The 18751-nt window shown below is 38.1% G+C and overlaps 1 protein-coding gene across 1 annotated transcript in view; it reads right to left on the bottom strand.

Annotated features, from left to right (window-relative positions):
- The window catches only part of LOC125237913 (focal adhesion kinase 1), a 109472-nt gene extending 91957 nt beyond the window's left edge, over window positions 1-17515 (bottom strand). The window contains 2 exon segments of the mRNA XM_048145148.1: window positions 2142-2242; window positions 17031-17515. Of these exon segments, the coding sequence (XP_048001105.1) occupies window positions 2142-2242; window positions 17031-17404 (475 nt within the window). The 5' untranslated portion in view covers window positions 17405-17515.
- Between the last annotated feature and the right edge of the window lie 1236 nt (window positions 17516-18751).

The raw sequence follows: 18751 nt of genomic DNA, 5'->3' as shown, positions 1-18751 counted from the left end.
ATGTAATAGCAACTAATAATGTGCTTATTATAAGTATGTACCTCTCAGTGGCGGCTGGTGAAAATTTCTGCTAGGCAACACTGAGCAAAAAGAAGGTACTTTACTAGTAAGCCGCTGCTGGTACCTCTATAAGATACCAATTTGCATTACATAAATAATATGTTGTCAGTTGTCACGCCTTTTTCAACCGGGTACGTAATATATGCGAAACATTTTTTTAGCAGTTGTGGGTGTACCTACACTTATGGTCATATTTAATGGCATTATTAGTAACAACAAATTGATACAGATAATGTTTTAATTTAAAAAAAATTTTATGGATAAGAAGGTCAAGACAGCTTGCTTTGACAAATTTCTAAGCTATTTGCATGAATTTTTGGAAGGCGCTGAGAACTCTAACATGCTTAGGTCTATTAGGATATTAGTAGGTGCTTAAACTCAATATCGTCACTACTTTCAAAAAATCTCACATCTCACGCTGCTCCTCAAAGTTAAAACGCAGTAAGTCTATATGTATTCCATACATACTTACAGCAATTTTCTTTTCATTGACAGACGAAGGTACAAGTTTTTTTTTAAAGTAGTGTCGATAAGAAAGCCGTTAAAAGGATTGCTTGAAAGGCTTCACCAGTCTTTTCATGTCTAGGCATTCTGCCGAGCAACCTAGCTATTAAGACTACTTTAAGTTTTCTAATGTGATCTATGTAAAAGGAACTAGTACTGAAACTAGTAATCCTGTGAGCGCAACACATACAAAAATTCTGAAAATCGTTAGGTTACCTGGTTCACATAATTTCACTAGAATCCATTGGTGATGAGACGCGACGTTTAATTGTCGCCTGTCCCTTCCTGCCGGCGTATTATGCTTCCAATTTTATCACTTATCGATAAGACATCTGTCACTCTCACACTGACATACTTGCCAGAACGTGACGGATACTATCCACGTAGAAAATTGCAAGCATCATAGGGCCGCTGGACGTTTAGTAGCGTTTAGTAGTAATAGTAGAGTATCCACTCTTCTAAAGTATCGATATAGGTCTTAATAGGGCTACGGGAGCGAAAATGCTAAAATGGAAAGCTAGATTTATCGAAAAAAACATGTCCATTAAGAACAACTAACTCAATTAAAAGATATTGCGAAAAATCTTTAAAATCGAGGTTCCACTCTCGACTTAACCTCCTTCAAAACTTATTTAAACGGAACGAAATTTGAGAATCTGCATAGCAATGAAATAATCTGTGTCGGAACGTTTAGATTTTTTGGCTAATTGTTACCGATCTTGAGTATCACACCTTATTTGAGCCATATTGGGCTCTAGCGTCTTAAAAAATAAGAATATCAAAAAAATCAAAACGGTCCGACACAGATAAAATTAATAATAATCTGTGTTGAAAAAATTAGCGCTCTATCCTCAAAAACCAGGGAGGAAATAGTCGAGAGCGTTTGTATGGAGAATTGACCTGTATCGTATCGTCTTAAGAGGATGTCAACACCCAATTGGGCTAAAATTGATGTTACTTGCGCAGTTTTTTAAGACAAACTATTAGTTGTAGTAAGGTAAGTAAATTATATGTTATTATTCATTATATTTCAACGAACATGGCCGTACTCGATACACGATTTAACGAAATCGGCTTGATAGAAAAATATTGCAAAGATTAGTCTCGAATTCGTCATTAAACGGTTCTATGTCATTCAATTATTCACTTAGCTGTCTTTAATTAAAATATGTATATCTAAAACACTGACGAAACATATTGAACAATAGTACATTACATCAGAGGCCGGGAAAATGAGGATTTCCGGCCATGTGGGTATATACCTACGGCCGAGCGAGCATGGGAGCGAGGCCGGATAGGGATACGAGGCCGGGAATCCGTTTTCACGCCGAGGCATGTATAGTGCTTTTCTCAAACATACAATGAAATAAAAAAAAATGCTCTAAAGGACAATATTTTATATAAAAAAGTTACTTTGCAGGCCTAGGCCTAAAAAATAATATGAAATCCCTTTACAGTCCTCTCGAGTTGTTGCGCCCAAAAAGCGATACTTCCCAGCCCATTTTAAGGAACGTAAAGACAATATTTCATTGCATGTTTGAGAAAATAATACTTTTGTTACTAGTGTGTAAACTTACCGTGCTGTGTCTGAGGCGGCTGCCGCTTGGGCGAGCCCGGAGCGGGCTGCATCGCGCGCGCTAGCGGTCCCTCGCCGCGCCCGCCTCCTTCGGGCTCATGGCTGTAACAAACAGACACACACTGTTAATAAAGAACTTCTATGAAGACACTAGCTTTCTTTGCTTAGCTTCGCTCGCGTTAGAAAGAGACAAACAGTAGCCTATGTCACGCTCCATCCCTTCAACCATCCACTTTAAAAAATCACGTCAATTCGTAACGGCGTGTCTTGCGTGGGCGACGGTCGCGCGACCGTCGCCGTCGCGTCTCATCGCTTCGTCTACTTCCATATCGATAAGGTTTGATTTCGTATGCGTCGCATTGCCGTCGCGCGACCATCGCGCGACTGTCGCCCACGCAAGCCACGGCGTAACAAACAAACACACACTCTTTCCCATTTATAATATTAGTATGGATATACAGGAGAAGGCTGAGCAGGAAAGCGGACCCTGGCGCTAGGCCGGGAAAACGCTAGGTTGAAGAAGAAGTATGGATATACAGGGTGAAATAAAAAGGACCGTTCAAACTTTGCATAGTGACTTTTGAGGTCATAAAGTCATAAATGAACAACTTTTATTGTAAGACTAATGAAGAAATCGCGAAAAAAAATTTGGCTGTTCCACAGAAATGACAGTTCTGTCGCATCGCCGTCGCCCGACCATCGCGCGACCGTCGCCCACGCAAGCCACGGCGTTAGTCTAATATCGTTCGAGAAATGGGCCCCAGGTTGCACTGGCCGTGGTCGCGGACGACTGACGTCCCAGCAAAGCGTACCCAGAGATGTAAACAACACAAAACTAGTAAAACTACCTACCCGATATTCGCCGTATGTTCGGGGTAGACAAATAAATCTTATCTCGTATGTACCCGCTTTTAATTAATGTTTATATCTCATCGCACCACACACAGCACTCACTCACTCCTTGTAACATGACCTTATTTTAAAGCATGCTCAAACTACTTCAAACATTTTCCCGACACGAACAGAACCTACTAACAAACTACGACAATACACCGTGTAGTGCTACAGCCAAGTTCTAAGAGCAAACATTTGCAAGCCTCTTACGTTCAGCACTGGATACGTAGCCAAATGCACAAACGCTCATGATAATATCTGTTTCATAGCTATCGCTCTTGCATATTGGCGCGACAGAGCCAGACTGCATTTCTGTCGACTTCTAGCGTCGACCATTGCCATTTGGCATAAGAAGATCACCATCCCATACATTCAAATGCTACCACCTAAGAACGCGCATACACTACACCACACATAGATGGCGCCACAAAAAAATGTCTTGTAGTTTTCGATTATACTTGTAGATGGCGTTTAGTGCCACTTTTGACATAAATTTATGGCTCGAAAGTGACACTTAACGCCAATCTACAAGTAATCGATGGCAACAAGGCATTTTCTGTGGCGCCATCTATGTGTGGTGTAGTGTATGCGCGTTCTTAGGTTAGCTTAATATTTAATCTATGCATTCGGCTACGCCGGCAGCACTGAGCGCATCACGTTGTCTTAGCACGGTATGATAAGTAAAGTTTCCGAGTTGAGTAAAGCTTGGTTTACGTGAGCTTAATTGTTACTAAAATAGTACAATTACATGCGCTGAAAGTTTAATAAACAAAACTTACTCTCTGAGCCAAAGCAAGAAGACACCTAAGTGCAATATTGTAGGTACAGTTGGCCCATTTTTTTTCAAAGTTGTCCACCCCTTTTTTTTGGATTTGTAAATTTTTATGTGGTTTCCATTCAAAATCGCGAGCTCGAGGAAAAAAAAAATCACAAGGATTTTTCCAATTCCGATACCATTTTTTCATTCATCAAATATTTGGATAGAATAGGCCTCTCATCTAGTACTTATGCGTACACAGTACAGGCTTACCGAATGTCCGGGCTGCGGGCTACGCATCGATTGCTTGCATATACGCATGCAGCTATGCACTTGTACGTACCTACATGTACATGTGTGTAACTGCGGGTAGGGTTGGTGCTAACGTTAATTATGCATTGTCATAGTCAGAGTTTTGGTTGGCAAAAAGAGTAGTGCGAATTAAAATATATATAACTCCGTAAAGACAGATAAAGTCTAAGAAAAAAACGTACCTCAGTACCATACAGAAAAAGGTACAGTGGCCTAGATGGCATTACACCTTTGGGGTACGCTCAGCTAGATGGCGCTAATATTAATATTTGAGATTTTAACACACATCGAGCAAAGAATCTGGACCAAATTGTCAAAACTGAGGTTCAAAAGTTTTAAGCCTGTGTCAAGAGATGGCAATCTATGCACTATGATTTGATTACACATTTTAATTCGACAGTAACTCTCTATAATACTCGATCCTCTTTGATAAGATGTTTTTAAGAACTTTAATAACACTACATACTCTATTGTTTAGTATTATTTAAATTTAATCGAACTTAATATGTCCTTAATATAGGATCTCTTACGACGTAGACGAGCGGCAACAACAACAGCAACAAAAATATATCTAAAGAAGTAGCACATTTTTTTTTGCAGAGTGCCTATCGTCAACTATAGCTCTGGACTCCATTGTATTTATTTAGCACGGCTTGTGCGTAGGACAGCGCCATCTCGTGTGCAGCCATGCAATACTAACGTTGGCCACAGTATGTAGACTCCTTGACAGCTTATGGTCAAAGCGATTTAGACAATCCTTGAGGAAGTGAGATATTCTATCCTAAGTGCTATGTAGTTGTTTATCCAAATGTTTGTTTTGTCGACCCTAGCGGACTGCATTGTATTTATTTTGCTCGCACGTCGTGTGCGTAGGACACAGCGACATCTCGTGTGCAACCATGCAATACTAACGTTGGCCACAGATGGGCTTCTTGATAGCGTATGGTCAAAGCGATTTAGTCAATCCTATGCTAGTAAGGTATTGATCCAACAAAGTACTATGTAGCTATTTATCCAAATGTTTTGTTTGTCAACCCTAGCGAACTGTATTGTATTTATTTAGCATGTACATCGTGTGCGTAGGACATAGCGCCATCTCGTGTGCAGCCATGCAATACTAACGTTAGGCACAGTGGACACTGGGTAGCTCCCTAACTTACGGTCAAAGCTATTTATTTAGAAATTTGGTGCAAACTTTTCACGATCTGCGCTAGCGCTTTGTTGGCTTATTGTAAAATGTTGTACGGTACACGTGCTAAAAGTTAAATAGCAATACTCGAAAGTTCTTCGGTGAGTATTGTTGTAGGTATCAGTGGCGGCTGGTGAATTCTGCTAGGCAACACCAAAGCAAAAAGAAACCTACCTTAACATTAGGTACTTTACTAGTAATCAATTTTAGGCAAGCCGGTGGGAAACGGCTTGTATGGACCAGCCGCTGCTGGTAGGTATTCACACACAGGTCACTTCATATTCTCATTTAATTCTGACCATGCTAACTTTGCACAAACTTAGCCTGCATGCACTATAAAACCTTAAAAGCTCCTTAAGTATTTGACTAAGAACTCGGTACGAAAACTTCGAGATGCCAAAAGTTAACATTAGATACGATGAATCGGCTATGTCAATGTCAAAAAATGATATTCGAACAAAAACTTACAGATAGTGAGATATCCCATCCATATCGAATATACATACAGTTTAGTAATTGATAATATGATTACGATCAACCAAATCTTGGCACTACAAAAAGGCGCGAAATTCAAATTTTCGATTCAAACCTTCGCCCACAGATGTCATATATACCATAGATCAAGCAAACGTATCTACTTAGCGTGTCAAATGAACTCAGTGAAATCCACTGAGTTGTCCGTCTTTACTCGCAGCTTGCAGCTTTCGGGCGTCAATTTTTGTAAGTTGAAGTCAACCAAAACATAAAAAATGCCTCGTTACGTGATATTCAATTGCAACAACACAAAAATTATGAACAATCAAGAGCCTGAGACATATTTAAAATTACAGGCAAGAATCAACTTCAGTACAAAATTTGACACGCTCGGCCCCTATACAAATATATGAATTTGTTTCTTCTATCTAAATTAAGTTCTGTGCCTTCGCCCCTACATATTCAATCAATTTTTAAGTGTTATGGCTCGTTGATGATTCCACCAGCGTCAAAGCACAGTATAATAAAGAGTACTGTCGTACAGTATGACCACTCCCGCTCCCCGTTGATAGTGCCGCCCACCCCCTCTCGGTTACCTCACAGTTACCGCCTGTCAAAAACGCGAACATTCGACCTGTCATATCTCACTAATACAAGCATGGTACGCGTTCACCTACACGACCTTAGAATGTGTGCTAGGAACGTGCCTCTTTCATCTAATTGATCGCCAGTGTCCGAGATGTGGTCAAAGTTTAGAAAGGCACGCGCTTTATAAAAACAATGGCCGATGAGCCCTGGGTTTTTCATATTTGCCGCCTTTTTTAGTGCCAAGATTTGGTTGACCGTCATAATCATATACCTAGAGAGAACATTACCATAAAGTAGACCGTATCACGTCATTTTTGAAAGCCTTCGAATTTGGAACAGCCAAGTGGGTGTGCATAGGCGTTACCAACGTGTCAGGACTAGTCTTATTCTTATATGAATCACGGGTTACACAAGGTTGCAAACTTGCAACTTATATCAAAGATCCCCATTATGAAATAATAAATCAAATAGAAAATATTTTACATCAGTTCCGTTACTACCAGAACCTTTTTAAAATTTACGTTAAGTACTCGATCGCGATGGACTAACGAGCCATGTAGACTAATGTAGAGCGTAGCAGCAATGCACCTGCAACTCTTGTTGTTTCGGGTGTGTATGAGTAGAAGTGATCGTTTACCATCAGGCGACCTATCTACTAGTTTTTCTCGTGTGCCTCGCTAAAAAAACTTTCGGTTTGGACGGAAGCAACTCTTATCAATTAGGTATCAGAGATTAATACCCAGTGTTGCAACTTACGACAAAGATATAGCATATATGAAATAATAGATAAAAAGGCGTTAAACTGTTGGGAAACTGGAGGCAATGGACTGGGCTTGTTCGATGAACTGAAAGCTCGGAGGAAATATAGACTGGAGTAGCCTTTCAGTTACTTACCCCTCTGCCAAAAAACTTAAACAAATGTTCATAAAGTCACGTAAATACAATTTCACAATCGATTCATGCTCATTCACAGAATCGCCACGACACATATCATTGGTAATTAAAAATGCCCGCTTGTGCTGTGAACACTTGTAATAAGCGCTCAAATACCTCAAGTTTGCAAAAAGATGGCATAATATTCCATTTGTAAGTAATTTTAATATTGTTATATTACTGTTTTTATTATCTAAATGATAATATTTTTGTCATACGTCATCGAATATCGATTTATGTGATCGAATGCAATCGATTTGAAGTCTGTTGGTGGATAGAAATTACGTCACGAACACTCCCCACGAGACTTCGATTTTTTGCTGTTTAAGAAGTTACCTAATGTGGTTTACAATAGGGTCGATATTTATATATCAATTTATTCATAAAAAGACGCACTCCCCACGAGACTTCATTTATATATTTTGTAAGAATTAACCTAATTTCAATTAGAATAGAGCATATATTATAATAATATTGACAAGGATAATAAAATTTAAAATTAGAAAAATCATTTGACCGAGACTTCGTCGTAGAGATGTGGGCATGGTTGATGAAATACCAACTATCGATAAAAAGTATGATTTGCAAACCTTGATCACACAATTCATTTGAAATATATTTGCAATTTTCCGAAAGAGAATGATTTGAGTTTTATTACATGTACTTAATAAACTTTACACTTTGAACCAGTATTGAAAACAGTTAATGAAGACTAAACCATTTCTAGTTTATTTATTTAAACAAGTTTGTCTATGATTTAGTACCACCAACCGCAGTAAACGTTGTTGATTAGTTAGTCTGGAAAAATAAATTAATGTTTTGTCAAAATGTCTAATATTTCTTTACCTACTAATCCTATTATCCATCGCTAGTCCACCCGCGTGATACCTACTACCCAGGATTGTCATTAGTGAATCTTAATATAATTATAATAGTGCCAAACATTAAACAGATCTAGAAAAAACAACGACATCATTAAAATTATAATTTGCTTGATTAATTATTATCGACTTCAGTTATCGATGCCTGCTTCATCCCTATAGTTTGAGACACACACGTGCGCATTTAGTGTCCGTATACACTGTGTTTCTACGAAGTATTTCCATGTGTGATATGTCTGTGTGCATCATAATGAGCATGTGTTATTTTTTTATCATAATGTGCGTGTGTATTGACAATAATATTTTTTGCATTTGTGAGTACTCCTTTACATGTGTTATTTCCTCACCTCCCGCGAATCTTGGCAGAATTATTTGTACGTAGACGCAACATGAAGGCTACTCCAGTCTATATTTCCTCCGAGACTGAAAGCGACGAGAGCATTCAACCCTTTTCAGATATATTACGATGCGCGGAACATGTATAATGGTTAAAGATCCGTTTCAAAAAATCTAGTAAGTAAATGATGATGAGTGGTAAATAAAAGTTCACATAAAATAAAAGCAAACTGTTGCTACTTATTTGGTTTACACGTGAACAACTCTGTTTAGCAACTTACCCATTTTCCATTCGACTGAGTACTCATCCCTAGCCCAAAACTTAAAAGGACGTATATTTGACAAGCAATCACGTGAGTTAAGTCCTTTTGAAAGGACAATATGTTCCAGTTCGACGGATTTAGGGTTAAACCAGAGTGTTATGTGAAGTAGTCCATCTTTAGACCTATCGCGCATCCGCATAAAAAGCTGAGCGCTCAAAGATTTATGGTGCTCCCACACTGGGCTGTTATAACATAGTGTGACAGAGACAGCGCGTCATCGCGATGGCAGTGTGGGAGTACCATTAGCCGCCTTTGGAAAATCCAGCTTCATGGTTTGAAGCTTAAGATCAAGACGCTCAAGTTTGGAAAGTTGGGTCTATGCATGTGAAAAACATAAGTACAGGTCCAGCCAGCAACACTCGGTTTTATAATAAGACATAGGGCCAAAAGGGAATAGGTATTTATGATAATTGCAGTGACTAACCAAGCCAATGGCCAGGTATTAGTGTATAGCAAATATTTTAAAGATTGACTCTAGTCACAGCTGATGGAAAGTGAAGACAGAGTCTAAGATGGAGCTCACCGATTCAGTAATAGCCTATTTTATTTGTATTTTTCTGGGAACACCGATGGTGGGAGCGCATTCCATTCCTTTGCAGTCCGCATCACAAAAGATGAGGCAAATCGTTTTGTGCGAATAAATGGAACACTAACCGCATACGGGTGCATTTGCATTCGTTCCCCCCGCCTGAACGTCCGAAGATGGAAAGGAGGAGGGATTAGGTCGTGCAGTTCTTGAGCGCACTCCCCAGAATGTATCCGGTAGAATATCGACAGAGAGGCGACTCGACGGCGATGTTCTAGGGTCTGCAATTTAGCCTTAATATGGAACAGTTGCTGCGACCTAAATTTAAACGTGCATCCTGACGTTTTTAGACAGAATAGTTAGAACTGTTAATGTTTGTGTACTGTGATCAAAAACTCGTAAAATAGGTTTACTGCCCTTTATTTTACGTCGCCTGCGATAAACTTTATGGAACATCTGTTCCATTGCGTGGAACTAAAGAGACTTTTCTTATTCATTGCATCGATGTTCATAAGATGTTTAGGAGAGGTTAATGTAATCTCTGTTTAATGAACGTTGCTTGCGGGGGCAGTGATATCATAATATGTGAGGTAATCAGATAGATTCCTTTCGATTGTAATTACCTGTAAAAACTGAAGAGCGGTTACTTGCAGCCAGAAATTTACATGTCCATTATTCTTCGTTAAGTATCTAAATTTTACCTGTGATGTCAATGTCATTAATCATTATAAATGACACGATGATCTTGCCTTTAACAGCATGACAATAGAAACTATTAAAGCACGACTATTAAACGAGCTATAAAAATATTAAACCGAATGACTAACTTAAGTTATAGGTGCCTATGGCTCCTAGCAGTTGAAATTCGATTATTGTATTTACATTTATCTCCAATTTATTTTAAGTTATTCGACAACAGATCCATCGATTCGCGGGTTGAATATTCATCCTCACGCTATATGCATTGGGGGGACCGTCCGTTTTCATTAAGGCTGTCTGATTGTTAGATGACCGGTCAATATTGATCCAGGTTTTGGTACTCTTGGACACTGATCCTCGTCTGGGGTTACATGCAATCCAGGAGAAACATAGATTATTAGATTTCTTAATTGTAAACATTGTATGTATTGGACGTTTGATTATGTAAATATGTATTTCAATTAAGGTTAACCGCATCATAAACTTCAAAAGCTTAAATTTGCGTTCAAAATCAAGTTCCTATTTTTCTAAAAATTATCAGAGCGGTCGGCCCATTTTATTTCGCATAAATTCCTAAAAATGCTCGTTTGAGCTCGGTATAATATCCAATTAAAGTTTTCCATTGGTTTTCATATACTTAACGAACATCAATTTCAATTGATTAATTGGGATTGAAAAACAGGCCTCTGATTCCCCAACTTCCAACAAATGATGACTTGATGATGTTACTGGTAGGTTCAATGTTCGTTGTGAATTGGATATAGCTTACAAAAGCTCTGCACATTATATTTCCCTCTTAATGAATCACAAAATGTATCAAACAACATTGTCACCTGCCGGTTGCTGTCATTAGACCAAAGAGGGAAAAGTAGGCCTTGTTGAGATACTAAGTAAATAGCTAACATAGCCGTCTAGTCTATCTGACGTAATCTGGCCGTAACAGTTAGCCGAGCTGGCTTGGGTGCGAATGCAGCCTTGATCTTATAAACGCTTCGAACGGCATTCAGCAAATACCAGAACCATGAGTACCTATCTATAGTAAACCAGGCAGGCAAGCATGGTCGCGTGATAAACGATAAAAAGTCAGGCTATCCTTTTCGCACTAAGTATTTGCAAGTGCGATAGGGACACACTGATGCAATAAAGTTGATCGAACTAGAACTAGCTACGTCCGCAAGAGTGTTTACTATAAATAAATATGGGGGGACAGCTTAGTGCGTTTTCACATTATCCGATCCGATATCGGATGTCGACCGATATCCCATACATTACAGGCGCCATCTTGGAACTTTTCCATTGAAATCCTTCCGACATCCGATATCGGATCGGATAATGTGAAAACGGCCTTACACAGATCAATCTAGCACCAAACTGAGCAAAGCTTGTACTAGGGGTGCTATATAGGCGACGATATACTTACTTATATTACCGGGATTCCAACCCGGGACCGCGGTGTAGCAGGCAGGACCACTACGCGCTAGGCCGCCGGACCGGGGTTTGGGCTACCCATGGATTTAGTACTTAATGATATAATTAGTATAATTACCATAATTTGTACATAAACAAAAGCCACAGAGTTGCGTAAGTAAAAAAAAATTAACATTTAGGGCCGGTTGCATCAAACCGTCTGTCATCGTTAAAGCGTTCGTTAAATTTTATTATATGGGAAGTTCCATAGACGTCTGCTGCGTGACGATGATGTGTCTGTCAAATGTGGTTGATGCAACTGGCCCTTAATTATGAGAACTTTAACTCACGGGCAAATAATTGGAGCTAAAATGTTTTTGTCATGTTTACCCACTACGTCGAAACATAAAAGACGAATATAACTTTTAACTTAGGTGAAATACCAAAAACTATCCTAATAAAATAAAAAAAGATATATTAAGAATCCTGCAAGATTTTCAAATGCATATATTGGCAGTTACAGTCGAGTTCATAAATACGTGTACATTTCTTCACCTTAACTCTATGCAATAAGATGAAAAAAATGTATTTACACATACCTATGAACTCGACTGTACAGCTTAGCAAAAAAGTCGAGTATCTAGAAATGGAACTATTAATTTTTATCATAACAACACTTAACTGTTCTCATTGAAAAGTGTCAGTGTGACCTGTCTGCTCGTTTGCCTCCTATCCCATAAAAAAAAATCTGTCAAAATAGATGCCACATGCAAAACTGTAAACAGTTTACATAGACGGTGGCGCCCCTATCCTCCTAAGGCCCAGCCATACAAATGAAAAATCCAGAATTTGCCACTGAAATATGATAACCTTTAGTCCAGGGAATAGAGTTGATTTTGCTTTTGTTTGAAAATTTAACGAAACAAAACAAATGCGACTCTGTTCCAATTGAATATGATTTAAATTTCATCAAACTGAATAAGTACTATAGGTAGGACCTTGGCCCTTAGGAGTCTATTATTTTCTACTATTTTTGCCAGGCTTTGATACAGTCAACCTATTGGAACCCTAGGTCACTCTACAACCATGTCAAAATGACAAGCAGTAAGAGATTTCTTACAATCTGATTTAAACGTCATTATGACATAGTTCTATAGTGGCCTAGGGTTCCAATTGGTTGACTGTACGTAAATATTACATTAGGTACTTAATGCTGTTTAGCTCAGTCTAGGTCTGTCAGCCACTCGGATCGGCATTTGCAAATACCAAATCTCTTATGTAACCCGCAATACGCAAGGAAAGCTTGCGGAAAAGTTCAAGGATAAAAATCGGAGTAAATGCCACATGGTTTTGGGGATGTTTACTTGAAGGAATATAAATTGACGGTGACGGTATGTCTTGCATGTAAAGTTAGTACAATTATAGCTACAGTCACTATCAGTAGGGTTAGCACATGATAGGCGAGAAACGAGAGTGTGTCGCCGCGAGATAGACTATCCGTCCTTATGCCATTAGAACAATTGGAAGAAGTCGTATGATCTATCTCGCGGTGACATACTCTCGCGGCAATCATGTAGTGCTCTAAAGTATGTGAACCTATGATACATAATGGGACTCAGTGACTATCAATTCGCCGGACGGTACCAGCTTTTCACGTAAAGATTTAAAGACTATTGAAATAAATGTACAGGTCTGACCGATTTTTAATCCACTAAACAAATTAACATTAATAAATTTCTCTAATCTCAATTCTCACGCCATTACCGACACTCACGCCCACCGTACGTCGTGTTAATAACATAATTATTATTGAATTGTTTCACAACTAATTACCAAGCACCAACAAGCCCTTATGTCTTATAACTTACTTAAATCTTTTTTTAAATTGCAACCTTAAAACAACATATACTATGTTGTTTTTCAAGGGACAGTTATATAAGAAAAAGTAGATTGGATATTTTTGTCAACCTTATCAATGGACCTTCCATCTCCGCCCACCATTTTACACAATTTTTATTTAATTTTAATTCAGTGAGGTGGCATAATGTGATTTGATTGGTCAATGTTTGTTTGTTTTGTTTAAGTTAGTAGGTATGTTTTGAAATTATTTTTATCTTGAATTTCTAGATCAAGAAAAACTTTAATGTCAAAAGCTCCTGAGTAGATGAAGGATCTTAGGATCGTAGTATGCACAAAAGATCCAAATAGATCGAAGTGTGTCCGTAAGGGCCCCCACAGTTTTCAGATAAGATAAGATACACTAAAAACACAAAACTTTTTGGTTTTCAGACGTCATACAAAAGATACTGGTATTTAAGTACAAAATATTACGGAACAATCGAATTACATAGCGATAGATGCACCCAGACATAGTTTTCTATGTTTTTATTTGGTCTGAGGTATAGTAAGGTTTAATGATTTATCGGATGCCGTTATTCGATTTAGCAGGGGCTGTTACTATTACTGATTTCTAAACTGTCACTTTATTAAGTGACAGCTATATCAATCCCAAACTAATCGCAGTTCAGTAATAAACAACTAGGCACTTAGTAAAATGTTTATCTCAAACTGGGACGTTACGTAAGCTCTTCCTAAGGATTAAATTCAGATTTTGATAAGATAGATAGTCCTGGAGGAAAGTTAGACATGATTTCCCAAATGTTTGTGAAATTATTAACTAAGGAGTAACAAAAAAGTGAACGTTTAAGAACCATATTTCTTATTACAACTTTCATAACAAATTAAAGTGTCCATTCAACTCCCAATTTACCTAAATGCGCAAAAAATATCAATTTATTGCCAACTTTACGTAAATCAACCTTTAAGTTTCGCCACACGATATATTCTCTTTAATCGAGAGCTAATTTATTGTGGGCTTTCGAAATCGATTATAAGCTCATTGCGATTATTCGATTCCATTCGATTAATCGATATAGCTTTTGGCATTTATGGCAGGTTTTAATGTGGAAGGTACATATACGGTTATTTTCTGTCTGTCTGTCTGTGTGTGTGTCTGTCAACGGCACCCTAGCTTTCGAAAGGATGAACCGATTTTGATTTAGTTTTTTTGTTTGAAAGCTGAATTAGTCTGGAGTGTTCATTTTTTTAATTAAAATGTTGTAGTGTGGTTATTTGACTAAGGCAGGTCGAATTTACGCCTACTAGGTCATTTGTGCTTCATCTGCTGTAAGGACCATTTTCTTTTAGAATGTAAGCTTAAAAGACCCTTTCGGCATAAAATGTCTCGAATACTGTCATTTTTAACCCCAGACGCAAAAACGATGGGGTGCTATTATAAGTTTCACGTGTCTGTCTGTCTGTACCATCGTATTTCGAACGGATGAACCGATTTAGAATTCGTTTTTTTTGTTTGAAAACTGAATAAGTCGGGAGTGTTTTTAGCCATGTTTGATGAAAATCGGTCCACAGTCGGTCACGAGGTGTCACGTCACGTCTGATTGGGGAGCGTGAATTCTCGAATTATTGATTTGAATACCCACTTAAGAGGGATATACACTCTCAAAAACCATGTCAAGGGCCTATGCTCATTAGCCATGGTGATACGGAGCTGTCAACCGTCATGTGACACCCACGCGCTGCCCACACGACTTACACAACGAGAAAGCATCGGTTAATAAAAATTATATCGAGAATATAAATATAAGATGTTTATATTGCATTGTGTTTTGGACAAGGTTAAAATCGGAGGAGATGGCTTGAGAAATAACACAGTGCGTCCTTGTTCATTGATATATGATACCTAATTTAACTATATAATTTAATATTTATTTTGTATTTACTTATTTAGTAAGATGTTGATGTGCCGCACCTCTTATGGCACTCACCTCTTCATTCTAATAAACTGCAATAATCATCTGTCAAGATGTGGCAAATTATGATGATGAGTATTTAATAATAATTTGATAATATTGCGCTTTATTAGAGCACCTAACAAAATTGGTTACCTATCAAAAAGTCGAAAATTGTAATGTCGATTATTAGTAGCCCGAAAACGCTTCCCATTTTATTAATTATCCTAAGTTTTGTTTGCCCGAAAGTACTTTTCCCCTATTATTATTTTCCCGATTCTTATTTCGCTGTAATTTTGTTTCGCTTATGATTCGAATCAACACTTATTAAAATTCCTAAGAATCATTTGACAACTACGTTTTGTCGCGTAAAATTTTTATTCCGAAATATTATTTAACCGCTATATCAAAAGTTCGAAATTCGAATTAACACTTATTAAAATTCCTAAGTATCATTTGCCAGCAATTTTGTATGGCGTATAGTTTTATAATTCGAAATATTATTAAGCCGCTATATCAAAAGGGTCGCAGTTCTAACCTAACCTAACCTAACCCACTTTTCTAGCTCAAGTTTGATTCTGTAAGGTCGCAGTTCAAACCTAACCTAACCCACTTTTTTAGCAAATGTTTGCTTCTGTATGGTCGCAGTTCTAACCTAACCTAACCCACTTTTCTTGCACAAGTTTGTTTCTGTATGGTCGCAGTTCTAACCTAACCTAACCCACTCTTATGGTAAGGGTTTGTTTCTGTATGGTCGCAGTTCTAATCTAACCTAACCCATTTTTCTTAGCAAGTTTGTTTCGGTGGGGGTCGCATTTCTAACCTAACCAATTTTTTTTAATGTTTCTATAAAATTAATTTATTGAAAATGACATTTTGATGTCGCGTAACATCGGATTTATGAAAAGGTGGTTAATGAAACGGTTGTCAAATGATAAGATTGGCAACCGTTCTTCTGGTTATTGAGTTTCTATAAAATGATATTAGGAAAATGACATTTCGATGTCACGTAGCATCGGATTTATGAAAAGGTGGTTAACATATTGGTTGTCAAATGATAAAGTTGGCAACCGTTCTTCTGGTTATAGAGTTTCGGGAAAACGATAATGTGGCATAGCAAACTAGCGACATTTTAAAAATATGGTAAACAATGTATTTGGATTATAAAAATTCTGTCAACCGTTTTCGGACAAGTGACAATCGGACAAAGGATTTTCGAAACATCGATAGGTTACCAACAAAATTATTGGTCTTGGACACAAGGCAGAAATAGCGGAACGAATTTATCAGATACAATACAGGAGAGTAGGATAAAATTGTAACACAGTGGTCTAAAGGATAACGAAAGGAAAGTTGGCAATATTGAAACTAGGAAAAGATGACAACAGGTATTTGATGACCGAATGGCCCAAAAAGGCTATCAATAAGAAAAAGGAAGCCGCTAAAAGAGAATAATATGTCACAGGACACGTTGATCGCTAAACCGGAAATTCCAATGAATGATAGAGATAGTTTAATAACTAAGTATTCAATATGATTGGTTTTATGTTCAGTATCTGCAATAAAGGCTGTTATAGTATTACTATTGGGGCATTCAAAAAAGTGTACGTAACGTGACGCAATATTTGAAGACTTTTGTTAAAATTTTGAAGCCTACATGCCAACTGCGTTAAAACGTCATGTCCCGTATAGACTAGATTTTTTGTGGAATGCCCCTTTTGCCGTTTCCAGATTAATTTTACTAAAACAAATATAAACGTACCTCCTCGACCTAACCCTGGTGTACCTCCAAGTGTTGCTGCTGTAATGCCCCGAGCCGGACTGACACAGCAGCAACTGCAGACTGTTCGGCCGCGGTTGCCTCTGTCTCTTCACCCTCATCTTCACCTCCTCCTTCTTCACCAACGGCGGCTTCGACACACTCCATCTCTTCTCCTCATCTATATGCTCTTCCAAATTCAAATGCCCCAATCTCTCTTTAATATTCTTCGAACGCAGCAGATCGGGAGTCAGATCTATCCTTTTGTCCACGGGTGGTCTTCTAGGCTCGAAGACGACTTTGCATTCCGTGCTTCGCCTCCAGAGACGCGGGGATAGAGGCCAGAAACGGCTTTGCAGTGGGGATTCCATGACCATTTTTAGTTAAGCACTGATTTCACATTACACACTTGACTTTATCGATGTTTCAATCTGCTTTAAAGGAAGGAATTGTGCAAATTGTTTTATGTCTTCACCTACGTCACAAAACTTTTCGGATTAAAAATGATAGATAATTGTACACCCGAACGCAACCTACTCAATTTAACACGTTCACTTATGATTAATAATGCCTACAGGTTAACAAATGACCTTATGTCCGATTAAGTTAAATTAGTTCTAATTTTCCGTACCAACGCCCATAAACTCCAAAAGCAAATTAGGACACCAGTTGTCCAACCAAACACAATTAACTAAAGATTAAAATAGGTCCAAAGAAACAATGATCTCATGTACGGTTCAATTAAATTCTAATCTGTCACGTCAACGTCCATAATGATCAAAAGCACGCGAAAGACTGAATGAATTAAAGAGTATAGATAAAGACAGTAGTACATAGCAAAACCCCCCGCCGACGCTCGATAGTGAGTCAAGTATGCTAATCGCTACACCTGCTTCGGATGGAGTACGTTGTTTATTTATTTGTTGGAAAGCCATTTCTTCTTACTGCTTAGTTTTCTGATGTCTTGGTTAAGTAATGGAAATCAGTTTCTCTGCGTCACCCTGATCTCACTGGGGATAGTTAACCATTTTAGAATACTGATTGCGGAGACACAAAATATTACTTTTAGGTCGAATGGGATGAAGAAGTTAGATTTTGCTTATTTATAATGGTTGATCCGTGACAAGATTTCAGAATGAACAACAACAAATGCAACATATCACTAGTCACTACATTAGGCACATTGCTTCATTCCTAAAGATAAGAAATGACTACTGGTGCATTCTGACTTCTGACTCAGCACCGTTCTTTGTAGAATTTTGATTGTGTATTGTTGTAGCTTTATAACTTTTATAACTTCAGTTTTAAATATTCGCCATAGATGAGCGCTGCGCTGTAAAGCATTTCGATGTTATAGCAAGCGACTATCACCTTGGCCAGGCTCTATAGAACTGCGATATATGCACCTATAATAATTATATTGTATACAATGGCAGAAGTCATCAATACGCATGCCAGCAGACACGTCACCATATCGGAAACCACCAAATGCCGGCGCATATTAAGTGAAAGGAAGTGGAATCCACGGCTATACGAGTAGGTAAGTAAAGTATAATACATCGCTTAATCGCCTAGCCAAAACCAATATTAGAAGACCTCTATAAGTAGATCTATACACAATGGTTAAACGTACAGGAACAGGACGTTATTAAAATTACATAATTCATTCGATATGTTACTTTTAAACAGAGCAATTTCCATCCTCCATGAGATAACCCATTAAT

This window comes from Leguminivora glycinivorella, chromosome 22, assembly GCF_023078275.1.
Source record: "Leguminivora glycinivorella isolate SPB_JAAS2020 chromosome 22, LegGlyc_1.1, whole genome shotgun sequence".
NCBI lineage: Eukaryota > Metazoa > Arthropoda > Insecta > Lepidoptera > Tortricidae > Leguminivora > Leguminivora glycinivorella.
Note: the sequence above shows the minus strand (reverse complement) of the source record. Positions and strands in the feature narration are given on the sequence as shown.